The sequence below is a fragment of a genome, unplaced genomic scaffold (assembly GCF_019419815.1).
Source record: "Pyrus x bretschneideri cultivar Hongxiangsu unplaced genomic scaffold, Pyrus_bretschneideri_v1 Contig81, whole genome shotgun sequence".
Lineage (NCBI taxonomy): Eukaryota > Viridiplantae > Streptophyta > Magnoliopsida > Rosales > Rosaceae > Pyrus > Pyrus x bretschneideri.
In genome coordinates, this window is record NW_025999822.1 from 681,037 (window position 1) to 707,198 (window position 26,162).

Sequence of the window (26,162 nt, forward strand, 5' to 3'; positions counted from 1 at the left end):
AATAAAATTGTTTTTTTTTTTTTACTTTTGGTAAATCAATCAATCCATGCTCATATTTCTGGTTGGCGGAAGGAAACGAAGTGAACATTGCGAAACTGAGAATCCCAACTCAGCGCCAACCTAGACAGACTTGTTCATTTCTGACGAGATTTTCCCGGTGGAGATGCATTCATCCACAACCAACACTCCGACTTTTCCTCTCTAAAGGTATTTTCTTTCCTTTTTCTCTCCACCACCTTCATTTTTTTTTCCCATATGAAATACAATGCTTTCCATATTTTGTTCAACTCTGAAATTTGAGTTTTGTTCTTCTCTTGTTTGCGTCTGGCTTCGCATATTCTGTTCACCATTGTCCAGATTGCACATACTTGTTTTGTTATAATATTGATCGTTGAGGAGAACCCCACTTTGACACTTTAGAGTTTGAAGGCGGGATTTTGAGTGAAAAGATTTGGTTTTTGCTCAGAAAATACGAGTGTGATGGATGCATTCATGAGTGAAATCCTGTCTCCGACGCGACCCAGATGGCGAAAAGTGGCGTATGGAGGGATGCAACCTGGGTTTGATGACAATCACACGGATGACTCTTTTCTTGAAGATATGGTTATGAATGCCAATGTTGTTAAGAGGGACATTCTTAAAGTCATGCTGGATTCCGTTTCGATATCTCAATACCTCTGCATTGTTGCTCTTGTTGGTTTGGTTTGGACCTACACTCTCAGATCGATTCTTAATGAGAATTCGCTCTTGCTTCTCGATGTCACGCTTCTTGGATTGGGGTTTCTTGTTCTCCTTTTAACTAAAGAAATGCTTTCATTTAGTCTCTTCTTTCGTTACTTGCTCAATATCTCCTTTTTCATCAGTGGCTTATATGTTTTAGCTCCCATCTATCAAACGCTCACCACATCCATCAGCTCAAACTCCATTTGGGCAGTAACAGTGTCACTCATTGTGCTCCATCTCTTCCTCCATGACTATTCTGGGTCCACCGTAAGAGCTCCCGGGGCTCTACACAATCCAACCTTGACGAGTTGCATCTCTTTGAATGCTTCAGTGGTGGCCTCAGTATTCATTGCTTCGTGCCTTAGGTCAAGGCTGCTTGTTTTCGCTATCATGCTTTTCTCTTTGCAAGTTTTCCTTTTCGCTCCTTTGGTTACTTACTGTATCAAGAAGTATTCCTTCTGTCTGCACCTTTGGTTTTCTTTTGGTCTGATGATTGCGACCTTGACTCTTGTTTATACCTTGCATCTGTTACTTTTTGTGATGTTGTTAGGGTTGTTGATTTTTGTAACTGTGGTTTGTCCGTATTGGCTTATACGGATGCAAGAATACAAGTTTGAGATCAATGGTCCTTGGGATGAGGCTAAACTTTGTTTTGATATAACTGATTGAGACTTTTGTGCTGTATTTCTGATAGCTTTTGAAGATCAATAAAGGAAGCAATTGACTCATTATTTTCAGCCATTTTAATTTGCATAGCAACATGCATTCTACCATTTGTTGCCGATAGACTTCGGAGCATTCAAATATCTTTACTTTCAAGGAGATTAAAGTTGGGATAAGTTAGACTGATGTTATTAAATAAAGTCATTACTTTCAAGTGATTCATACGCACTTGTGCTCTGTTTTTGGTGGCCTGGGGCTGGGATATAATCTAAAGTTCTGGAGGGACATTACAATGGCAGGAAAGCTCACACGGTAATTTGATATAGTCCATTATGTTCGTAGTTCATGGGGTATTTTGGCGGGCACTTTAGTTTTTCTTCATGATGTCATTTGCTGTACTTTTGTTGAAAGACATTCAATGGTAGAGTGTAAAAAGTATACTTCTATAAAACTTTAATCTTTTGAATACCATCTGCCCAATAATCAATGTGGAGGTACAATATGTGTAAGGTTGTTCAAAGAAGTACATCTGGGTTGGGTTATTTTGGATGGATGCTATTCTCTCTTTTGTGAGAGGCATAAGGTGGTGGCTGGTGGGAAAAAGGTAAAAGTGGCATTGAACTGGTGTGTGCTGATGGTTAATTAGGTAATTTGGTTGGATAGTAAGAAGTGGATTTTTGAGAATTATAGTAGGCTGGGGTGGAGTTTCATTTGATCTTGACTTTGGGCTTTAGTTTCATCCATATGCAGGTTGTTCCACTTTCTTTTACAATTCAGATTGGATAGCAGCAGTTATGTAATAGTTTAGTTTTAAACGGGGTTTGTATTATGGTAAGAAATCTGATGGGTTTTGTTGTTTTGAGTGCAGTGTGTTTACTTGTCAGTGTGATTGTACATTATCATTGCTTTTTAATAATATTATTCTTGTTTCTTATAAAGAAGATAAAAGTCAGTCAGTCTGTTAATCATCTGTGCACACATGTAATTGTGCTGATATCAGTTTTGACCATCACTTGTTAATTTTCATTGGCCAAAGAAAGAAGCAGACAAATGAATTGAAATAGATTGTGATACATAAAGAGGCGACCCTGAGCCAACAAGGCTCCCACTTTGTTGTTTTGGTGGGGGGATAACGTCTATCGTCCTTGCAAAGAGGTTGTTTCCATGACTCGAACCCATGACCTTGGGTTACAAAGAAGCTACCTTTCCGTTGTGCCAAGGTTCGCCCTCATTGTGATGCATAATAATTAGAAATATATCAGTATTTGCCATTACTTGTTGGGCTACTTGTATTTATCTGAGATGATTTCCCTAAACCTCTAAAGTTTAAAAGTCTTTGCACTTTTCTTCTTTCTCTTACTGTAAATTTATTACTAGTTTGGTTAAGCAGTCCATTACAATACAAATAGTTCTTGCCTAGATGATGAAGACTATCTGATGAGACTAGTCAGATCTTTAAGAGTGATGAAGGCCTCATAGTAATATTCTCCACCTATTCATCTGGTTTTCCCTTCAGTCACGTACTACAACTTGTACAACTGAACTTCAATATGTTTTATATGTGACATATAAACCATGTCTTTGCTTAAATCATCGAATTTAACTCCACCAAAACAGTTGAAAACAAGGATGCAGAAGTACCTTCTCCTTGTCATCGCCCATCTGATGCACTAGATATCCACTAACTGGACAAACCAATCAAAGTTTCAAGAGCAACCATATTAGGAAGCATGTCAGTGGACGTCATTTCGGAATTCTGATCAGATAGCATGACCAAACTGTGGTATTGTACTGCATGTATTTGTTATTGGATGAGAGATTTTGAAGCATCCAGTTGTTATAATTAGTGTACTTGATTGCATGGATCTTTAGAAGATTAGAAGGGACATCCATTAGAAACTATGGCTTGTATAGATCTTATGCATAAGGACTTACAAAGGTTTCAGTATATTTTCCCCTGTATGATGAAACTATGGAAATTTGAAATTTTGGTGCGTTGCTTTTGCTTAAGTCCCAGATTTCTGCAATTCTTTAGCAAATACTTCTTTGGTTGTGCTAGTTATTACGTAGAAGGAACATTGTAAAGAAATCTTTAGGAACCAAGTCGAGCAGTACCAATTTTCTTTCACTGAGATATTACAGTGAACACGAATTTTTAAATAAATCTGAGTACAGTTTTATTCTCTTTCTCTTTAATTTTCTGCAATGTTTCTTTCTGAAGTTGTGTCTCCAACATTTTCAAGATAAAAAGAAAAATAAATGCTGATGACCCAAGACTGTTTTGGGATTTTTCCACCATATCTGGATTCTTTTATGATGGATGCTTTAAAGTTACCTTAATGTTTAAAATGAAAGTTCCAGAATAGGGATTCTTATAATTTTGAATTTGATTTTTAATCTTAGGTAAGTGAGCCAAAGAAGTGGTCATTCTTCTGGTTTGAAGAACGTACTCATCTATCCTTGGGACCCAACAAATGTAAGTACCTTGGTATTTTTGTGTCCTTAAAAAGAATTGTGCATGGTTAATGTTGTTGTAACAGTATATTAAAATATAAAAGTACTTTTGCAATGCGATAGATCTCAGGAAGATCATACTGCTTGTGGTTTTGGACATGTTACATGACCATAAAGATCATATCCGTCTCATATAAAGTCTTAGTTTTCATCTTGGTGTAAATTATGGCTCCTGTAGATTAAGTGTTCGTGTATCCCTTTCTCAACTCGGACAGTCGAGAAACAAAATACATGACCTCAGAAAAATCTTCATATTTATAGGCAATGCTTGTTCTCTAAAGTGAATAAAGCTAGTATGGTTGATCACTGCTCGGCAAAAACTTTTACTGCTCCTTCTGGTAGCAGTAAGTTAAAGAACTGATCTGTCCAGATTAAAAAAAAAGGGTTAAAGTTCTTTGCTACTTTTACTTTAATTTTCCGCTTAATAGAGTAGCAAGAAACAATGTTCAAGCGTGGTAAATTCAGAAGTAAAAATGCCCCCCTTGTATTCAAGAAAGCATGAGCTAGACAAAGGTATATACAGTTCCACTCTCTTATAAACCATAAGCAATCACATTCAGTTGGAATAGTTCATGCTAACACTTGAGTTCCGTTAATGAAACATTAATTTGTCTCATCTTTGAATTGAAATAAATGCCTTATTTTCTTTTCAAGAACTTTAAACTTATTTTCCTTCCCTATCTGTGGCCGTTTTTTCAATCTAGCAATAGCAGATATTATGTTAACGCTATTCTGTAGTGAGCAATTCCCTGCTCAGACATAGTACATAGCTTAGGTCTTTTTGTCATGAGCCTGCAGAAGAAGTAAGTGTCCTAGACATTTGAAGGAAGCCACCAGTCTTGAATAGTAAAATGCAAAGATTTCATTGAAACCAATCATAAGTTCATAACACTTATGCCCATATTAGACGGCGTGATTTGTTCTTTTGCTTTTCTCTTTCACTAGTATTGCAAAATGAGATTGCAGGGCTGAATGTTATTGCAAGGTTGAACAATTATGTGATGAGCATAATTATTTTGTTATTTACAAAGCAGTGCATTGCGACTTTAGTACAATATGAATCCTAGAACGCCATTGCGTTCGGTTCTGTGTCATGTCTTCTGTTAGATTCAAGTACTCTAAGTCTTTTCTTAGAGTCTCTTCCAAAGTTTTCCTAGGTCTTCCTCTACCCCTTCGGCTGTGGACCTCTGTCTCGTAGTTGCATCTTCTAAGAACGATAACTACATTTGGTTCTTAAGAAATATTCTAAGCTAGGAAAGGCCTGAAATTGAAATAAAGAAGTGTTGTCAAAAATAACAATTCCGGTTTTTTTTGGTCCTCGGATTACTCACTACCAAATTATCAGATTCTCAATACCATTTTCTTGAAAACTTGCATACAACGGCTATCCATCTTCCATCTTCCATCTTAGTAGTTGTAATCCAATTCATTCTCAGCTTAGTTTTGGTCCTATGATTACTCCCTCCCAAATGTGATTGTTATTCTGTGTGCAAAATAAAATTTCACTAAAATTTAAGGCTGTTAGCATTTATGCATCACAAAGTTTTCATAGCTATGCTGTTTTTAAAACCTTTTGATGAGCTCTTCTATTTGGTAGGTACCAATAAATTCAAAAATGCCCAAGAAGCAGGAGCTCAAAGACAAAAATAGAAAACAAAAAGCCATTGGGAAATAGGAAGTCTTTTATGGGGATATCACAAATTTAACAATAACATTTGTATGTGTGCAATATTGGGTTTTATACAATATGTACATCTCTGAACAACAGTCCAACTAAATTTTTACTTATCTGAAGTCAATACCATATTTCATGTGCCTTTTACTTGGGGGATGTCTAAACGATTCCTACCTTTTAATTTTAAAATGGCAGTCTCGTTTCATACCATAAGAAAATATAGAACGAACATAAAAATACCAAGTGTCGATTTCCAGTACCTCTCCCCTGCAGGATGTGATTGTCACATTTTGTTACTTGAAATTTGTTTCATGCTACAAAGGGTCCTACTTCCTAGCTTTAAAGATTAGAGCAAGAAGAGAACAACTCGAGGTTTGAGTCCCCTCTGAGGTTTAGATTAGAAGCTAATTTCATTAGCAAGTAAATGCCTCTGAGGTTTAGAAACTATGGCTTGTTTAGATATTAGGCATAAGGACTTGCAAAAGTTTCAGTATTTTTCCCCTGTATGATGAAACTATGGAAATTTGAAATTTTGGTGCGTTGCTTTTGCTTAAGTCCCAGATTTCTGCAATTCTTTAGCAAATACTTCTTTGGTTGTGCTAGTTATACGTAGAAGGAACATTGTAAAGAAATCATTAGGAACCAAGTCGAGCAGTGCCATGGCCCCTGGACCAATTTTCTTTCACTGAGATATTACAGTTAATACGAATTTATAAATAAGTTTGAGTACAGTTTTATTCTCTTTCCCTTTAATTTTATGCAATGTTTCTTTCTGAAGTTGTGTCTCCAACATTTTCAAGATAAAAAGAAAAATAAATGCTGATGACCCAAGACTGTTCTGGGATTTTTCCACCATATCTGGATTCTTTTATGATGGATGCTTTAGAGTTGGTTTAGTGTTTAGAATGAAAGTTCCAGAATAGGGATTCTTATAATTTTGAATTTGATTTTTAATGTTAGGTAAGTGAGCCAAAGAAGTGGCCATTCTTCTGGTTCGAAGAACGTACTCATCTATCCTTGGGACCCAACAAATGTGAGTACCTTGGTATTTTTGTGTCCTTAAAAAGAATTGTGCATGGTTAATGTTGTTGTAACAGTATGTTAAAATTTAAAAGTACTTTTGCAATGCGATAGATCTCAGGAAGATCATACTGCTTGTGGTTTTGGACATGTTACATGACCATAAAGATCATATCTGTCTCATATGAAGTCTTAGTTTTCATCTTGGTGTAAATTATGGCTCCTGTAGATTATGTGTTCGTATATCCCTTTCTCAACTTGGACAGTCGAGAAACAAAATACATGGCCTCAGAAAAATCTTCATATTTATAGGCAATGCTTGTTCTCTAAAGTGAATAAAGCTAGTATAGTTGATCACTGCTCGGCAAAAACTTTTACTGCTCCTTCTGGTAGCAGTAAGTTAAAGAACTGATCTGTCCAGATTAAAAAAAAAAAGGGTTAAAGTTCTTTGCTACTTTTACTTTAATTTTCCACTTAATAGAGTAGCAAGAAACAATGTTCAAGCGTGGTTAATTCAAAAGTGAAATTGCCCCCCTTGTATTCAAGAACGCATGAGCTAGATAAAGGTATATACAGTTCCACTCTCTTATAAACCATAAGCAATCACATTCAGTTGGAATAGTTCATGCTAACACTTGAGTTCCTTTAATGAAACGTTAATATGTCTCATCTTTGAATTGAAATAAATGCCTTATTTTCTTTTCAAGAACTTATTTTCCTTCCCTACCTGTGGCCCTTTTTTTGATCTAGCAATAGTAGATATTATGTTAACACTATCTGTCGTGAGCAATTCCCTGCTCAGACGTAGTACATAGCTCAGGTCTTTTTGTCATGAGCCTGCAGAGAAGTAAGTGTCCTAGACATTAGAAGGAAGCCACCAGTCTTGAATAGTAAAATGAAAAGATTTCGTTGAAACCAATCATAAGTTTATAACACTTTGCAGATGTCCATCTTAGACGGTGTGATTAGTTCTTTTGCTTTTCTCCTTCACTAGTATTGCAAAATGAGATCGCAGGGCCGAATGTTATTGCAAGGTGGAACAATTATGTGATGAGCATAATTATTTTGTTTATTACAAAGCAGTGCATTGCGACTTTAGTACAAGAAAAACTGTTTAACTTAGAAAGAAACAACCAACGTTGGAAAGGACCTTTACAGTTGTAATGTTTATCTCATATCACTTTCTGACTATATACATATGTATACAGTTATACGTATATACATGATATTTTTAATAGACACATTTGATTACAATTGTATACATGTATATATACACATTCACACAGATGGGAAAGAAGAACAAGAAGCTCAAGGGTGCTGAAAATGTTGAAACTAGGTCACGAGCTGCAACCATATGGAATGATCAAAGGGCAGGTATATTCTGTGACTTGTGTATTAAGGAGGTTCAGGCAGGACATTGTTCCCGCACTCACTTTAACAAACTTGGATGGCAAAGTTTGGTTGAGAACTTCAGTAAAGAGACGGGAAAAGAGTGTGACATCGTACAACTGAAAAAGAAGTGGGATTCACTTAAAGTTGAATGGAAAATGTGGAAGGAGCTGATTGGAAAGGAATCTGGTCTGGGGTGGAATTCCGCCAAGAATACCATTGATGCATCCAAGGAATGGTGGCATGGTAAAATTCAGGTTTGCAAATTTCCCTCTGGTTTTTAATGTTGTATTTTATTATATCATCATGAGTCCTTTCTAATAGGTCATATCTCTCTAAAATGCCAGCTGCATTGTGATTATGCGAAATTTCGAAACAAGGGCATTAATCCAGAGTTGGAGGAGAAGCTAGATAGGATGTTCATGAACACCACAATCAACAGGGATAATGTCATTACACTCAAAGGTAGTGGCAATGCAGATCAGGCAATCCCAATTGTGATGACCCAAGCCATAAAAAGGTCATCAGGGAGGGGGAAACGAAGAAAAGTTGAAGAACCTGAGACTCAAGTTAGAAGGAAAGGAAAGGTAAAAGTTGTCGCTGTAGGTAGGGGGAAGGTGAGAGGTGCTGCAAAATTGTCACAACAGAATGACCAACCTGCGGAGTCAGTTGACAGTAGTAGTTCTGTAACACCGATATCACAGGGTGGTCCACATGGCAGTAGCATTGCCGAAGTGATGCAAGCAGTTGGAGCTTTACCCGGGGTAGAGACCGGGAGCGAATTGTGGTTCTTTACAACTCAGTTATTCCTGTCTGAAGGCAAGAGAGAGATGTTCGCATGCATGAAAGATCCCGGCATTAAGCTCCATTGGCTTAATTATGAATATGCTGCAAAATAAGCCGGATGTATTTATATTATGAAGTATGAACATTGTCATATTACGTTGTTAAGATTACGACCTAAGGCGAGTGGCTGTTATCTGGAGAACTACCATACGTTTGGTTGTTACCGCTGTTAATTCTGATTGTTATCGGCGTTGGTTAGGTTGTTCTAATTCGCTAGCATACAACTACGAATGTATAAGTTCCATTGCTTTGGAGAGACTTAAAGGCTAAGCAATCGAGAATCGTATGTGTATATGAGAGAACATTGCCATACAGTGTCCAGGGACTTTCAGTTCGTAGATAACACAGCCTTAATACATTGGATTTGAGTTTGAGTACATACCAAAATACACGATATTGGGTAAAAAAATTATTCACAAACAGTTGTAAAACAGTTTACGAAATCATTCATTAGCTCTAACCAAAATTTATCCAAAACTAGTCGGATCTTTCTCAATCAACTCGAGTCTTTCGACTTTAACATGTAAGTCTGTTAGAAGGAATAATCCCTCAAATCGGCTTTGTAGTCGTCCATTTCCATGTCAGCTGCACACTCTTCTTCAGTAAGGGGAGGAAGTTGTCTGGTTTTGCGTTTCAAGTTATGCTTGTGCCACTCACTCTTGAAGTGATCCCTATACTGCTTGGAATCGCCCACGAATGCATTGCATGTGCTGCATCTGTTCTGCTTTCCCTCCGCTGCAGCATTTCCACTCCCAGTAGAGATGCTCTGTTTCTGCAAATCATCGCTCAATTTTAGCACAGGATCAGCCGAGTCCTTTTTCGATAAGTCAGGATCAGTACATTCTTTTTCCTTTAATGAACTGATGTTTGAGGAATCTTTGAGTGAGTGTGACGGTTCATCCTCATGATCATCATATTGATCGATAACAGTGTCACCCTCCGCATGCACAGAGAGTGCAAGAACTTCATATCTACCATGCAACTTCATCATCAATCCCTCACATTCACGATAAAAACCAGGGTCCAATTCACATATCTGCACAACATAAAACACAAGATTAAACAGGAAGATCATGATTACTCCAACAATGGTAGTTTGTAAGTAGAATGCTTAAAAAGTACTTCAACCTCTATTGTACTTTAGCATTACTAAGCAAAATAAGGCGGACAAAGTACTTCAACTTACAGTAGATATCTGACTTCCAGATTGATCTTTAGAAATTATGCTAGCATTCCAGGTGGTCAGCTTCTCTGAAAGAGATGAAAATTCATGGTCAGGAACTATGAGTCGCAATCTCATTGGAGACCGTTTGATTGGGAAGTGCTTCTGAAGCTCATGAATAACTTCCAGAGCCTGCACAAGAAATGGTAGTCTACATATTCAACACAATGAGACAATGCACAGTATAACCTAAATCCCATATGTTGCACTCCACACACACAGATATACCTCCACATATATTTGGATAACCTACAGAGGTTAACACCCTGCGGAAATGTGCACATGCATACATAAGTCTACTTATTATACATATAAGTCACCGAACAGTAACATCATGCACGTGCACACACATAAACTATGTGCATACTTATTTCCAACAACATGACACCGTGAAACAAAATTTGCAAGCTGGGAGACTCATTTTAGAATCCACCAATCTGTCATATCTATCGTAATTACATATGAACTGTTAAGATAATCTACTTAAATATCAAGCGAAAGTGCCAAAAACCACATCTATCAGGGATGCATGCATCTAGTGAACTCCAAACAAGTACATTCGTATGTAACATGAAGGGAAAGAGAGATTCAATCACCTGCTTCTTCGAGCTTTTATGTGGGTCTACAGCAAAGTGAATTTCATGCATTAGACTCTCAATCAAGCTAATAGTGTAAGGACGTCGGGTTTCAGGATTATAGGTTTTCTGCATAACAATGGTGGCTATGTCCCGAAACTGACTGGACAACTGAGATTCCCTCTCCTTCCCAGCCACTTGAAGCTCTCCCTTGTCCAAAATCTACAACAAGAAAAGCTTACGACTCAACAACACATTTACGAAACTAACCAACCAGATTAACAACCAAAACAAATTTGTTTCCCTGACCTCCAAACAAATCTTGGTCTGGTCATCGGAATCAAATGCGGCCTTCAAGTCTTTTGTCTTGGCAAGAACACCTTTCGAAACATTTGTGTAAACGGTATGCGATTGCAGTACTTCATCCAAATCTTTCTCACTGTCCCACAACATAAAACATCACAACTTTCATATATACATATTAATTCCTGCAAGATGTTTCAAATTCAAACTACAAAACTTTCACTGACATTTTCGTTCTTCGTTTTCTCAGTTATACTTTCACATATACATGAACAAATTTGCATAAACAAAACACTATTATGCAAATTTATTACACATTTCTCAACACTATTCTTCACAGTATTCAAAAGCACTTGCAGAAAATCTTGGTTTGATATTAATTTCGCATATAAATACAAATTTCTAACAAAAGAGATTAGAGTTAGAGAGAGGGGGAGCTTACACGCCAGAGCGCCATGAGAGGACCTTGTTCTTGTAACAGGCAATTTCAAAGCGGGTGCCGCGCTTTTTCAGACGCACCACTGCCACGTTCGTCAGCCTCTTCTGCCCTACCGGCTGCACCAGTGATCTCGACATTTCTGCAGAACTAATACAAATTGAAGTTCAGGAATTGGGATTTGTATTAACCTGCACTAAATATTAAAAAGAGAAATGGCAGATTTTTTGTCTTGAACCTTCATAAAGAGACTTTACTTTATCAAGGATTAGATAAATTGCCGATTTCTCAAAATATTAGGGACTAAATCAAGAATTAGGTGAAGGTTCAAGAAAAAAATCTGCAATTTCTCTTTTTAATATTTGGCAATTTAAAAGTTTAGCCACCATTCTTATCAAGAATTAGAGAATTCATATCTATTCATAAAGAGACTATACTTTTAGTGAGATAAAAATGGTGTCGTCCGTTGCACTAAAAATAGTGTCACTGCTACAGGAAAACATACCTGTTTATGGATTCAATTGAAGACGCTACGCGATCCCTAAGGTGACGTCCAAGGCTCCAGCACAATCTGCGGAGGCAACAACCTGTATGACAGAAAAAGTGAATCAAAATACATTTTTATTTACTCAACTCCTCAAATGAAATCATGAGCATTTCTTATAGAAAGGGAAGAAAAACAAGCCACTAATCTCATCTGAACAGCTACTGTATTGTAGACCAAATAGCTACTGTATCATTATAATTTAAAGGACTTGTGGCGATTCTTGATGAAGTGAATTACTTAATTCTAGAGCAAATAGCTACTGTATCTGTACTAACTATCAAAACATGCACAATTCAATACACTACGAAACCGAAATGATTAAACATATAAAATACCGAAATGATTAACATATAAATGACCCTCAATTAAAAGTCTTTAACCTGCCAAATCTAGCCAAACTCCTGAAACGAAAAAAAAAAATTCATAAAAAGTCTTTAACCTGCCAAACTCCTAAATGAACCTCAATTAAAAGTCTTTAACCTGCCAAACTCATCCCCATTCACAGGATTTAGGAAAGCTCAACTTTAATCTATCTTTTTACGGTCATTATGTCATATATATGACAATAGAATATAGATTGGTGCTGGGGTTGTTTTGATCACCGGTGCTTTTGACAATGAGTCATCATCATTTGGCATGCGGCCAATGAAGGCCAGTCCGAACTCTCGACCCAACCTTTTATTTTTATTACAAAGGGGTTCGATCGAACGTTTAAGATTGAGATTGAGTATAAATTCAGCTTGTTACAGTTGATATTCAATCCAAAACATTAATTTTGTAAATATTCGAACATCAATTTTCCTTATATTCCTAATGGTAAACTGTAAGCATAAATATAGAAATTAAATTAGGGCTGCTATCAATCATGAACATCCAATCCAAAACATGAACAAATTTCACAAACCCTAATCTAGAATTCAAAAATTAAATTTCACAAACCCTAAATTTACAAACCCTAATCTAGAATTCGAAAATTAAATTTTACAAGCCCTAAATTTACAAACCCTAATCTAGAATTTTAAAATTAAATTTCACAAACCTTAAATTAATTCCAAAGTTTACCTGATTTGGGGGAGAATCGGTGCACAGTGAGTGCACTGGATGAAGAGTCGAAGACTATCAGAATTTGAGTGTCTGAAATCTGGGAATCGCGAGAGAGAGAGAGAGAGCGGTGCTCTTTGTGGTGAAGGAAGCTTCCACCGTCGGAGAGAGAAAGCGGTGGCTCCGTGTGGTGGTGGGCCGGTAACTGGCCGGAGTTGAGCAGAGCTTCAAATTCGAGACAGAGAGGAGGAGAGGGCTTGGCGGGATGACGGCTGAGAGTGGCTTCAATTGAAATTAAATGAACGAAGGCTGGAGCCTGGAGAACCCTAACAATGAATGGACAACACAGATTAATTTTAACTATAATTAAAAAAATAATATATAATATATATATGTATATGTTGCAGTCGAAATAAGAATGTGATTGTGTAAATCTTAACATATTTAGAGATATCTTTTATATTTGCTTTAGTAGTTAATATCCTATTAGAATTGTAATCCTAAAAGGGTAAGAAATTAAGCTTCCCTACCACTAAAGGCACAATCAAGTGGAATAGTACATATCTCACAATTAAACATCTCCCTTCTCTCTCTATATCGAACCATAATTATCCAGTAAATTATAAATGCAACAGTATACATATATATAATAATAGTTGATAATATATATTTTTGGTTCGGTGTGAGATTTTCGAAATATCGAGAAGACAATCCTGAATCACATTCCGAAATTTCGGAATCAATTTGGGATAACGAAAATTTTGAGAATTTTGATTTGGGACATTTTTAATTTGGAATTGGTATTTTTCGATTCAGTTAAAGATTTTCGATAATTTTTTCCGCCCCTAGTTGGTTTACCCAAATATTAAAAAGAGAAATTGCCCATTTTTTTTTCTTGAACCTTCACCTAATTCTTGATTTAATCCCTAAACTTTTAAATTTAAAAAATAAAGAACTTAAACTTTTTTTTTTCTGCCGATATCTCCCCTACCCATAGTTTTTTTTTTTTTTTTTTTTTTTTTTTTTTTTTAAATTCAATCCAAATTAATGTTAATTTTTATCACGTGTATACCACTTGACTTTCTTTGAGAACAAAAACGTCACATCACTAGACATTTAGACACAAAAACTATAGATTCACATGGATTTGCACAAGTCAACATTTTAAAAATCGAGAGTTTTTAATTATTTTAAAGAAAGAAGCGCCCAAATTATCCTCATATGTTATGCACATATTTTCATTTAACATAAATTTAGATAGAATGAATGAAAAAATAACAAGAAGGAGAAATTGAGCAAAAACATTGGTTTAAATCCTTAATTTTTCAATTAAAAAAAATTCAGAGGTAAAAATCAAAAACTAAGTAAAAGTTCACAGAGAATCGGCGGTTTACTCGTATTAAAAAGGCTTCTCAAATTGTAAGCCTATTTGGGTACATGGGTCGGCCCAAAAGATATAAAAGGGTTTATACTGTCCCCGTCCTCCTCTCTCTGGGTTCGTAAAGCTTCACGGAGACAGTGTCGCAGAGGCCATGCCTTCTTCCCCCATTAAAGTCGAAACTTTAGCTTCGGAGGAAGAAGTGAGCTCAAGCAGCAACGCAAATGATGGCAACCGCTCCACTTTCTTCGATGTCTACGGCCCTCAAGTACTCTCTCTCTCTCTCTCTCTCTCTCTCTCTAATTTTGTTTTCTTTTAAATTTCATCGCCTTCTATATTTTGCCATGAATTCGTTTTGCGGCTAAAAGTATTTGATGCTTTAATTGTATTAGCATTAGCATTGAAAGTTGCAATCTTTTAGTTTTGTTTCGAATTTCGGTGATGTTGGCCATACCATGTATTCTTTAGTTTTGTTTCGAATTTCGGTGATGTTGGCCATACCATGTATTCTTGTATGAAGAACAAGTCTGCTGACTTATAGCTTTCGATTCGATTCATGGATGGTTAAGTTAGCTGTATTATGTACATATGTATGTATCACTTGGATTTTGGTTTATACCAGTAATGCTTGTTCATCGAAATACTTTGTGCGGTCTGATGGGATTTTTATTGAAACATTTGAACTCTAGTGCATTATATTTAATCTTATTTGCCCTTGTAGAGTAAAGCAGAGGTGATTTTTAAGACACCGGAAGCCAACTCAACTCTGAATTTGCAAGTGGGTACTCTTATTCACCCCTAATTTATGAACTCTTTGTTCTTTTTCTGAGAGGTGATAGGAAATTTTGTTCGATTTGAACATTTATTGTCACAGAAATAAGGGTGAGTGAGTGATGGAGTTTGTGTTGTGATGCAGGAGGTTCAAGAACTGGTGACATGGGTGCTTGCTGAAGGTTTCATGCCGTCATGGGTTTTTATTAAGGTAAAAGGAGTATCTTCTTTTCTAATAATTCCAATGCATGTATGGTTATGGATCAATGAAACCATAACAAACAGTATTCCTAAAAACAGGTGGAAGACTCGATACTGACCATACAAAAATATTATATCCATTAATAGTTGTGGGGATTTTAACCATAGATAATCTTAAAACATCTCACAAATAGGCAGATTTGTGAAACTGTTACGGAGCCATGTATATTTCTCAATCTTGTTGGCTTTCGTGCTTAATTTATAGACATGAAGTTGAAAGAAACATGAATTCTTATAGTTATTAATACTGTAATGTTACACTTTGCAGAACAAGCCCCTCATTCCCAAAGTGGTTATGCTTTATGTCCCAGGACTGGATGCAGCATTGTACTTAGCACATCGTCGACTTCTTAAGAGTCTCAAAGCTTTATGTAGCAAGCCAAGGCCAGTTTTAGCTCTCAGGTTTGTCACAGATGTGATTTTGCTTCATCTGCCCTTAATTTCCCTGTACTTCCACTTTATATATGGCTATATGTTTTGCCCATGCTAGCTGTATGTCAGATGGGATGCAGACGATTGATGCACTCCTGACGAGCAAAGTGAAAAGAAAGAGGGAAGAAAGTAGTTTAACTGTGGAGAAATCTAACCTGGCATCTAAACAAGGTATGTGACATCTTCGCAGAACATCGATCATACTGAATTTCTTGCTTTTATTGTAACTTTGCTAATTTGCATGTCAAAGTTAGTAATTGTACGGAAATCAAGGATACTTTACTAGGAGAGCCACAAGTAACCTGAAGTTCTGTGTATTTATAAACTTCTCCATTCCATTATGGCTAGCGATCCTCATTTGGTAACATTGGTTGTTTTAGTTTCTTGTACTTTTCTGAATCAATATGAGTGGGTGTATCCATGTTCAATTCATTACCAATAGGTAAGAGCAGAAAAATGTCCTATGTTTGGAGAGTCTCTCTTGGATTCGAACTGCTAGGAAACTATCTACAATGTTGTGATTAACAATTACAAAAGCAAATGCTGCATGCCAATCTAGATGGGGCTAGATTTTGCAGAACAACTTTTGTTGCTACCAGAGCTGGTGTTGTTGTCTTCCTGCTGTCAACTTTCACTCTCATATTAGTATTACCAAGTCTTTGCATGCATACAACATAAAAGTTTGTAGTGTAGCGTCAAGGTTGTTGCAGCGTGCAACATCGGAGTAGACCGTAAAAGTTTTTGCATATGGAAGTCTAGAAAAGGTTTGCCTTTTGTAATTCATGCACTTGATACAACATCAGTTCTGTCAGCATGAATAGAATCAAGATTTCTGCCAGCTTTCTCATATCTTGGATATCGGTTTTGTATTGATTGCTTAGCCATACAGTTTTTGTGTTTCTTAAGCTGTAAACTAATTTTATAACAAGTATGCGTCCCATCTGTCCTGTAAAATTATTTTAACACTGCATGAGGATCCTTTTAATTTTTTTTTCTGGGTTATGTCTACATGTTTTTCTGGTTTAGATGATCTATCCTCAGTGGACCTCATGAAAGATCCACCTTTCCCTATTACATTTTACACGCTTACAACAAAACAACTTGAAGACAATGGATATTGCTTCAATTTGCCGGGTAACAAGACAAATGCTGCTTAGATTATTAATTAGAATTTGTCTTTGATTTAATTTCTAACTAGTTCCTTAAACTCTTATTATTATTGATTATTATTTTTTATCAATGCAGGTTTTCTTTCTACTCTTCCGGCCCCTTCAGGATCATCCCACTATCAAATGCTAGCACTTGATTGCGAGATGGTAATCCTTAAATATCAATTTCGGAAGATAAGAAAGAAGTTTGTTAACAACTTGACATATAGTACTAGATAACTGTTATCTTGTGGGAAGTTCATTGTTGAGGTGTATTCGTCCTTTCAACTTGTTTTATACATGTCAGCTGAATTGTTCGGATAGTGGTAAATTTAGTTCATTTTTGTTATTCTGTTCTCACAGAGTAGCCATGTACTGATATCATCTTGGTTGATCCATTTTGTTTTGTTAGTGTGTCACAAGTGAGGGTTTTGAGCTAACAAGAGCAACGCTGGTGACTATGAAAGGAGATGTAAGTTTTAACTATTTTGTTTCCTAATTGTGCAAAAGGAACTGGATGTTAATCTGTAAGGATGCACAAGTTTCATGCAATTTTTTTCTCTATGAATTTATTTAAAGGACAAGTTGCATTTGTTTTCTGACTTGGCAATGGTTTAGTGGTCTTATTTATACTTGAATGTTTCAAAACTTGTAAGTTCAGTTGAATAAAACTTAATATCTGAGTGATTTATGCATAACTTTCTTGTTTGAGAAAATCTTGCTAATGTCTCTGAACTTAGGTTTTGTCTCATTTTAGTCCCTAAACCATTTTCAATATCCCTGAACATTAGGTTTTCTCTGGTCCACTTGTAGAGCATCTCTGATAGACTTTTAAACTTCTTTGGATAGCTATTTTAAAGAGCCAAACCAATGAAATCAAGCTGCAAGAGACTCTATATCCCACTCTTTATTTTAGTTTTTGTGAATGTTTGCTCTTAACTTTAAAGAGGAGAGAGAATTTGGAGAGCTAGCTAAACATAAAAATTTATTAATTTTGGAGAGAGGTGTCAAAGGATAAGAATGATGAGAAAGATGGGTTGTTTAAAGATAAAAATATTTAGAGCTTGTAGTGTTGGAGATACTAAATTATGGGCTAAGCTAAAATGGTTTTTGCTTACACTAGCTAAACTAAATATTTTTTTTTAAAGAAACTGCTGGAGATGCTCATTCCTAGTGTTGCTAGATTATCATTTCCAAATATCAGGGCTTCAGCATCCTTTCTAATTTGCACCTTATCCCATCCCGCTAATGACACAATCTTGAAGCTAGAAATCTCTGGTTCACTAGGGTCAACATATTATCCACATCTGAATCATATAGGTTTTTTTTGAATCCTCGTATCTATGATATCAAATTCTCGCTTATCAAGATTTTGTCTGAATTTTTTACTAGTGTTTGGGATTCTGAATGCTTTGAAACTTTTATGCGACCCCTAGAGTCTTAAATTTCTTCTACATGGTTTTGTATAAATGACTGTGTTACCACCTAAAGAACTTTTCTTCTCATTGTTTGAACTTTTCTTTTAATGAATCTCAGGTTGTGCTAGATAAATTGGTTAAACCAACAAATCCTATCACTGATTATAATACCAGGTATGTTATCATTTTAGCTTTCATTAGTCCTTCCTTTGATATGTTGCTCTATGTGTTGAAGCAGTTAGAGCTGCTTCTTGGAATTCATACTTATTGTCACGTGATCTGGGGCGCTGCAGTGGCAGCTCTGCTTTTTTTTTTTTCTTCTTTTAATATATTTTTATGCAACCTACATCGATTTGCCTTAGCTGCCCAAGGATATTTTAAAGCAACTCAATTTTAGTGTTTAAAAAAAAAAAAAAAAAAAAAAAACCCCTCTATCACATGCTGGGTTTGTGTCCATATCTTTTCTTCCATCTCTACTCAAATCCCATCCAATACTGCAGCCTTAAGTTTCTTCCAGAAAAACCCCCTCTTTCTCCAACTGAGTCCCACCAGTACATCTCAACTCAAAAACCTAAAATGATGATCCCCTAGGTGTCTTCTACAACAAGACCCAACCCTAGCAGCAGGCTCGAAATCAATTTTAGTTTCTTTGCAAGGTTGGAATCCCGAAGTGGAGTGAGTTTAAACGTAAATAACTCAACCACACTTGGGCTTTTAGTAGTTTTCTACTTTATGAGAAATAAAACATTTCTGGGAAAGTTGTAAATCTTTAAGAAATCATCACTTTTCATGATTTATTTCTGGATAAAGGTGATTCTTAGTGTTGATGCTTTCTCTGGATAAGCTTCATCCCTGTAATTTGATTGCAGATTTAATATTTGAATTTGTTGCGGTATGAACGACAAGAGGCTTCTTTTAAAAAGATTAAAAGAATAATAATCAATTTCCTGTTCAGGTTTAGCGGAATCACAAGTGAGATGTTAGATGGGGTGACTACAAGTCTTAAAGAAATTCAGGTTAATCCTTGGGTCTTGTTTGCTATTTGTATATATATAAATGTGTTACATTTGCGCTTCGTGTTTTCCATAGTTGTGACTCGTGAGATGCTGCTTCACTATTAATTTCATCATTTCCCGTTTAGAAATTCTTTGATTCTAATTTATAACAGTTGCTTTCCATGCTCAGGAGGACTTTCTAAAGCTGGTTCACAAAGAGACCGTGCTAGTGGGGCATTCCTTGGAAAATGACTTGTTAGCATTAAAAATCTCCCACAATCTAGTGATCGATACTGCAGTGTTGTACAAGTACCCCCGTGGTAGGTCTTACAAATCTAAACTTCGAGATCTTGCCCAGAAATTTCTTTCTAAAGAGATACAGCAGTCAGGGCTTGGCCATGACAGTATTGAAGATGCAAGAGCTGCTATGGACCTGGCACTTTTAAAGATTAGACATGGTACGTGACTATCTTTTGCATTTACATTGTATGATTGACCAATTTATGGAAAATAGTGGAACTCAACTATTGTGGTATCTATCACCTCCTTAATGTACAACTTATATTGAACCTTGTCATTGCCAGCATACATTTATTCTTAATTTATATGGAAAATAGAACACTGTTGTTTCAAAAGTTTAGTGGCTTCCAGATGTCAGAATTTTATACCTTGTCTGAGCCTGAGGTGGAAAGAGTAATTAAATAACTAATAGTAAATAGGTATAGTTCTGCATCTGATAATTACTATGTCCTTAAATCTGTTGATGTCTGTTATAAGAATGCTTCTTTTGCTGGATTAGGACCTGACTTTGGTACAGCACCATCACTGGTACGGAAAAGGCTCCTAACTGTTTTGAGTGAGAGCGGAAATACCTCTTCTATCATTGATGATATTTCCATTGTGAAGCGTCATGCCTCTGAATTATCCCATGCAGTGCCTGTGTTCTCTGATGATGAAGCTCTTTCCAAAGCTCAAAAGGAGGTAGACTTGTAACTGCTGTGTTCACTTATTTTCTCGTCTTTATCATTTGGCTTGGCTATGTAACATTTACTTTTGATTGTAGGCAAGGAATGAGAAAGTGCAATTCATCTGGACCCAGTTTTCTGAATTGAATCGTTATTTCACTAAACAAGCAGAGGATGCAGAGAAATTGAATGGAAAAATTGCGGAGTTGATATCCTTGCTTACATGTCATAAGAATTCTGGAAAAAAAAAAGGTATTAGATGCAGCTTAACGTCTGAACTAAAGGAAATTCTTATGCGACTGGATACTAGAATACGTACCTTGTATGCCGCATTGCCCACTAATGCCATGCTTATTGTCTGCACTGGTCATGGAGATATAGCAACTGTCTCTAGGTATGTACTACATTTCACTTCGATAATTATTAATTATTTACATTGTTATTGTTCTTTTGTTCCTTGAAAATATATTTATAGGGCAATGGATGACTAGTTGACTCTGCTTGTGGAATTTACCTATTGCCACTGTCAGATTGTTAGTGATTTTGAATGTTGGTATTACTTATAAGAAGTAATTTGTTATATGAAACGTGAGTGTGAATTTTCGAAAACTCAAACGTCGTTAGGACATCTTATTACAAGGGAGTTTAAAGCTTTGATAGAAGCTATTTGGTTGACATGTTATAGAATAATATGGATTTATCTGGATTGTTGCATGCCAAGTTGCTTAATTAGAGTCGATTCACATCTGACCCTGTTAACTTTTCTTGTACATGGACAAAGATTAAAGAAAATGCTTATGGATCGTAGTGAAACAACAATGTGCCGTGAGAGCATTGTAAAGGTATTGGAAGAGCTCCAAGCCCAAGCTGAGGTAGCATTGTGTTTTGTTGGTGTGAAGAGTTGAGTAATCTCAAGGGCTAGTAGGGGTGACTTCCAGCAAGCATTAGGTGAGGAGAGCTGGACTAAATTGAGCTTTCCGGCTGCTTTTACCACTTCGCTCGCAAGAGCAAGGCGGTTTGGTGTCTTACAATTTTCAAACAGCATTATTGTCGGAATGATTAGTTGGGAGGCTTGGACAGATAACAAAAACCCGCCAAACGTAAGTAGGAATGCATGGGAAGAAAACAAGCATATCTCTTAAAAGAGGGGACGAGAAAGTTGTAGAAATGTCGGAGCATTTAACTCGCTTACTTGCCAGAGGGAAGTCCTAATTGTATTTTCTGATCTTGTAATTTATTTAGTGTTCACAATTTGAATCTTGATGATCCATCATATTTGAAGTTAATTGTTTGATATACGAAGAAAGAAATGATTAATAGTGTTCTCCTATTAGCATACCCATTCCAGGGGTTTTCGGAAACTCATGGTATATATACTTTTTTCTAGTTTTTGGTCATTCTTTTTTATAGAAGCAATCTTGGGGCACGAGAATTGAACTCAGGGCCTCGGATGTAAAATTGTTCTTAACCAAATTAGCTACAAGCTAACAACCCTTGCATCGTCATTTGGTCAAATGACTCCTTAAGAACGACCAAATGATGCGAGGGATTGTAGACTTGTAGCTAAGTTGGTTAAAAGCAAATTTATATCTGAAGTCTTTGTTTCTATCCCATCTTAATCACATTTTATTTTGCAAAATTTGAGAATCCCCGTCAATCTAATGCAATATCAAACAGTATCGACACATTGGCGACATGTCCACACAAAATTTTATAGGAGATTATATAAAGTTATTCTATTACAAGCATCCAGATCGTTTATCAGTGTTAGAAAACTAGCAGCTCCCTACGTTCCTTATTTATAAACACTCCGAAATTACCGATATATAGCCATAAGTCTTGATCCCCACACAAAATCAAAGTACAAAACTGAATGAAAGCATAGCAGTAGTTAGGAGCCGAAGATCATCACCTCCACGCTGAAGCAACAATCAAGTTTTTCTCTTCCCACCCGAAAAGAAGAGCCCCCGCCTCCTCCTTCACCTTGTACCTCTCACTGTACTGTCTGCTAAGATCCCGAATCGAGTCAGTCACACTGGTGCTCATAGGACATGAAGTAAATCCTGCCATGGTCATCCTTGCCCTCCACTTTCCAGCTACCTCATACCGCTCTATTCTTTCCTCTCCTTCGCACGCCACAATGTTCACTATGTCCCGTGCCAGACACTGCCTTTCGACATTCATCCTATCCTGACTCTCCCGGGGGAGAGCTGCATCAAGGGAATCAAAAACAGCAGAGTAATAGTTGTAGGCTTCAACAAATCTTGGGAGAAAAGGGGTCGTATTGGTGTTCATGTCTTGTTCTACAACTGTAACAAGTTTTGGCCTCAAGCTCTTCACCATCCGAAGAAGCTGGTCCCTCTGGTTAACCGTTGAAACACTTTCGTCTGGCATGTGGTGAAGCTGAAAAGCAAAGTTAACCACAAGTGCTTCCCCAGGCCTGCAGCCAAGCATTGAGGTATTGACGATTGAAGTCCTTGAGGCTACTGCATGAAACTCGAATGGAACTTTCAGCGCTTCTGCTAGCTTCTCAAGCCTTTGTCCAATGATCTTTAGGCCTCCAACATGACGCTGAACTGTCTCGGGATCATCCACCCCTGTTAACTTCAAGTGTGGTGGCTTGCCTGGCAGACTCGAAAGTGTTTGTATGAGGGTTATGTATTGGTTCCCCTGGTTTATGTCAAAATCTATGATGTGAACTCTCTTTTCATCTTTGCATGCCTCTATGATGGCTCCATTTGCTGCCATAAATCCAAATTTAAAGCACGGACACACCTCAAAAAGGATTTGCATGGCTGCAAGGCGATAAGAGGACGGGGGTTCCTTGCATTTCAAAGACTTGTAAAGAAATTTTCCAGAGGAAGCCACACGAGCTGCTAGGCCTTCCACCATGTAAGCCGCAATCCTCTGTGTAGGATCTCCTTGAATTGATACCATCTGTCGGAGCTCATTTATCATTGTTGATGCTTCTTCGACATATCCCTCCGAGAGTGCACCAGCGCACTCAAAAAGCAGCTGCTTGGGTGTCCGTGGAGAAACCTGTGATATTCCTTTGTTGCTGCTGGTACTGCTCGCATTAGAGTCAGAGGACGAAGACTCCTTGGGTGAGTCATGGAGCAATTCATTCTGGATTGGATCAATCCATTCACCATCCACTTCCATGCTTTGACTACTGCAATTTCTCTCCCCATCGTCTTCATCTGCATTGTCATTAAGGAGTGCTCTCTCCAATTCTTGAAGCTTCAATCTCATCTTATCTTCATCAAAGCTATCCGCATCGGGGCTTTGACTCTCAAAGTAATCTGATTCAAAATTGGACATTAAAGAAGTGCTAAATGGATTTTGAGTATTCAAGGAGGAAACTGATCCAGCTGTTAGCTGGTAAGATGAGGCACCTTGTGGGTTAGTTGAACTCCCAGAAACGCCGGAGCTGGATGGATGTGTAACTTCTTCCATTGGGGAGTCAAGGAAGTACTTCTCGTAACTCTCAGTGCTGTAGGGATCATCTGAATACACCACCTTGGGCTTATCAGAGCCAAATATTTGAGCTGACAAGCTGGAACTTTCATTGCTGCCCTTTAGAGAGTAGAAATTGGGATTTCTGTACGATGTGGAGAGCTCTGCTGGCCGAACTAAAGACATGGTTTTTGGTTACTTCTTCGGTCGTTGAGGAAGACAAGTTCTATCACACAATTCGAGTTCTGTATCACAATTTGTAGAGGGCAAATTACTTTCAAACAATCATTAAACCTGGAAACTAGCAAAATTGACCCAACAGATAGAAATTACGCGCAGACATAAACACAAGTAATACTACATCAAATTAGTAATGTCTACCAAACCGTTTTGAAGGCATACATATAGAACAATAATAGCAGGTATAAAAAGTTGTGCAAGAAAGAAAAATCAATGGACTTGTATGAGCATTCACCCTTGCGCTCGAGGTCCCAAGCTCAATTCCCCCTCCCCCAATATCGCTTGTATCAAACTGTTGAAATTGTATGAGCCTAAACAATTACAAGCTGCAATTAAGAAAACCTTGAACGAGCTGAACAAATTCTGACATAAGCTGAACGGATTCTGAAATAAGAAAACTTTTAAACAACATGGGAACTCCAAAGGAACCCAAAAAACAAACAAAATTGTTGTTTCATGGCAGCTGGCAATTGCAGAGGAACAAAGTTGTCAAAACATCATGACAGAAATTTTCTGAGATTACAACAACATGCATAAACGTCATCGTCATCAGAGAGAGAGAGAGAGAGAGAGAGAGAGAGAGAGAGAGATCCATGCCTGCCTGAACCAATGATTTCATAAACAATTAACTACCTGTAAATACAATAATATATATGCAAATATAATTCATGACAATTAAGTTCACATATAAGAGGAGAGATTTAAGAAACAAAAGTAAATAAGTATAAAAAATAGGAGGGAAAAAAAAGAGAGATGTACCTGCTCTGCTTGCTGCAAGTGAAAGATGAAGAACACAAAAATGAAGTGGAAGCTGAGGGTTTGGTCTGAACTCTGAAGAAAGAGGAAAGAGTTGAGGATTTGACCTTGGGATTAAGACAAAGGAAAGGGGCCAAAATTCCTCCTTGTAGTTATTGGTAATATAATATAAATAATTAAACAATTTTTAGATTGTTGTGAGGAAGGTAGTTAGGTTGAGAAGCAATAAACAAGGTAGAGAAGACAACCCAAAAAGCAAATTTGAAGACCAAAAACATAAACAAATGAAAAATGATCCAGATTAGTAAGAATTAAATATTAAGAAACTGTATGTGATTTGGGTGGATATTAACCACTATTTGAAGCATCTGACCAGAGAAAATAGTGTTCCTTAAAGACCCATTTGTTGAGAGGAGACTTTGGTTTTGGTGCAGAAAATTCCAACCTTCTGGAATTTGATGAAGAAAAAAAAGAGGCAGTGAGTATAGAGAAATCCAGCCAACAATTCCCTTCAGAGTTCAGAGGAAACTTCCCTCCAATTTGCTTTTAGCTTTTGTTTTTGCATTTTCTGTTCATCAGTCAGTCTGCATGTTTATGCCAACTTTGTCTGACTACTTTGTCTGACTAACCTTGTTGTGACATTGCTTGATTCAAAACCACAATTATGGGGTCTTTTGAAAGTTATTAAAATTTTAACCAATTTTAACCACTTTAGAATTTTAACCACTTGACGGAGTTTGAGCACTAGCTCTTGAAGAGGACGACAACAATATAAGTAGTGTTAAAATTCTATCCTTCAATATTATGCACTAACGAACTCTTGATATGATAACGTTAGTAAAATTAAGTCTTAATTTGATAATTGAAGAGCGCTCCAATTCAAATCCTGACGCATCAAAGTGGAAACCAATGAATGTATCTAGGGTGGCAGAATGATTTTTCAAAAGTCTAAGCGAGTTGGCTAAAAAGTATATGGACTTGTGGTCGTGTAGACTCGTCTGAACAATTGTTTGTACGGTAGCGGTTGAAAAATATGGTACTCATGTTTTGTTGTGCTTAGTCCTTAGTGACGTTTGATCGGTACATAATTAGAAAAAACACTTCGTGGTGGGGCTGCTGCTTTTCTCAGTTTCTCATTCCGCTTGGAAGAACTAAAGCTTTTGTATGACACAGTCAAAGGTTCTATATTCTAATAATGTTAAAGAAATCAAAATTTTAAATCAAATGATGTATCATTAATAAAAAATAAGTATGTTAATCAACATTTAAGTAATAATTTAATAAACAACAATTACATCATTTAATTTGTAAAATTTAGTTTAAAATTTTAGTTTCCTTAACATTACTGTTTATATTCAGACCTTTTGTTGCAAACAGTATTTAAAAAA

At 36.7% G+C, this 26,162-nt stretch overlaps 4 protein-coding genes across 29 annotated transcripts; 2 read left to right on the forward strand and 2 right to left on the reverse strand.

The window, feature by feature from the left end:
- Positions 1-50: 50 nt before the first annotated feature.
- On the forward strand, positions 51-8,989 carry LOC103957894 (phosphatidylinositol N-acetylglucosaminyltransferase subunit C). Of its 22 annotated transcripts, XM_048575909.1 has the most exons (8): positions 53-207; positions 2,423-2,606; positions 3,790-3,862; positions 5,498-5,617; positions 6,536-6,608; positions 7,882-7,965; positions 8,070-8,241; positions 8,332-8,989. In XM_048575909.1, the coding sequence occupies exons 6-8, from the start codon at positions 7,919-7,921 to the stop codon at positions 8,881-8,883; spliced, it is 771 nt and encodes a 256-aa protein (XP_048431866.1). In that variant the 5' UTR covers positions 53-207; positions 2,423-2,606; positions 3,790-3,862; positions 5,498-5,617; positions 6,536-6,608; positions 7,882-7,918; the 3' UTR covers positions 8,884-8,989. The 22 variants fall into 22 exon arrangements, 21 of the variants coding, with proteins under 21 accessions (XP_048431861.1, XP_048431866.1, XP_048431863.1 ...); XM_048575906.1 differs by having other exon boundaries at positions 7,932-8,241; XM_048575908.1 differs by lacking the exon at positions 5,498-5,617.
- Positions 8,990-9,097: 108 nt separating this feature from the next.
- On the reverse strand, positions 9,098-13,190 carry LOC103957892 (ribosome maturation protein SBDS). 2 transcript variants are annotated; one of them, XM_009370112.3, is made up of 7 exons: positions 12,976-13,190; positions 11,872-11,953; positions 11,373-11,508; positions 10,937-11,066; positions 10,649-10,849; positions 10,017-10,184; positions 9,098-9,866 (listed from the first exon to the last, which is right to left on the reverse strand). In XM_009370112.3, the coding sequence occupies exons 3-7, from the start codon at positions 11,504-11,506 to the stop codon at positions 9,363-9,365; spliced, it is 1,137 nt and encodes a 378-aa protein (XP_009368387.2). In that variant the 5' UTR covers positions 11,507-11,508; positions 11,872-11,953; positions 12,976-13,190; the 3' UTR covers positions 9,098-9,362. The 2 variants fall into 2 exon arrangements, with proteins under 2 accessions (XP_009368387.2, XP_009368386.2); XM_009370111.3 differs by having other exon boundaries at positions 11,373-11,516.
- Positions 13,191-14,445: 1,255 nt separating this feature from the next.
- Positions 14,446-21,652, forward strand: LOC103957896 (small RNA degrading nuclease 5). Its single transcript, XM_009370118.3, has 14 exons — positions 14,446-14,600; positions 15,054-15,110; positions 15,249-15,314; positions 15,633-15,766; positions 15,855-15,967; positions 16,823-16,930; positions 17,042-17,112; positions 17,357-17,416; positions 18,481-18,536; positions 19,318-19,378; positions 19,548-19,815; positions 20,157-20,338; positions 20,421-20,716; positions 21,104-21,652. Exons 1-14 carry the CDS (start codon positions 14,487-14,489, stop codon positions 21,225-21,227), a joined length of 1,710 nt encoding a protein of 569 aa, XP_009368393.2. The 5' UTR covers positions 14,446-14,486; the 3' UTR covers positions 21,228-21,652.
- A 366-nt stretch (positions 21,653-22,018) lies between these two features.
- LOC103957897 (scarecrow-like protein 1) lies at positions 22,019-25,404 on the reverse strand. Of its 4 annotated transcripts, none has more exons than XM_048575864.1 (3): positions 24,778-25,404; positions 24,254-24,329; positions 22,019-24,023 (listed from the first exon to the last, which is right to left on the reverse strand). In XM_048575864.1, the coding sequence occupies exon 3, from the start codon at positions 23,962-23,964 to the stop codon at positions 22,231-22,233; it is 1,734 nt and encodes a 577-aa protein (XP_048431821.1). In that variant the 5' UTR covers positions 23,965-24,023; positions 24,254-24,329; positions 24,778-25,404; the 3' UTR covers positions 22,019-22,230. The 4 variants fall into 4 exon arrangements, with proteins under 4 accessions (XP_048431821.1, XP_048431822.1, XP_009368395.2 ...); XM_048575865.1 differs by lacking the exon at positions 24,254-24,329 and adding an exon at positions 24,616-24,651; XM_009370120.3 differs by lacking the exon at positions 24,254-24,329 and having other exon boundaries at positions 22,019-23,624; positions 23,718-24,023; positions 24,778-25,398.
- Positions 25,405-26,162: the final 758 nt, after the last annotated feature.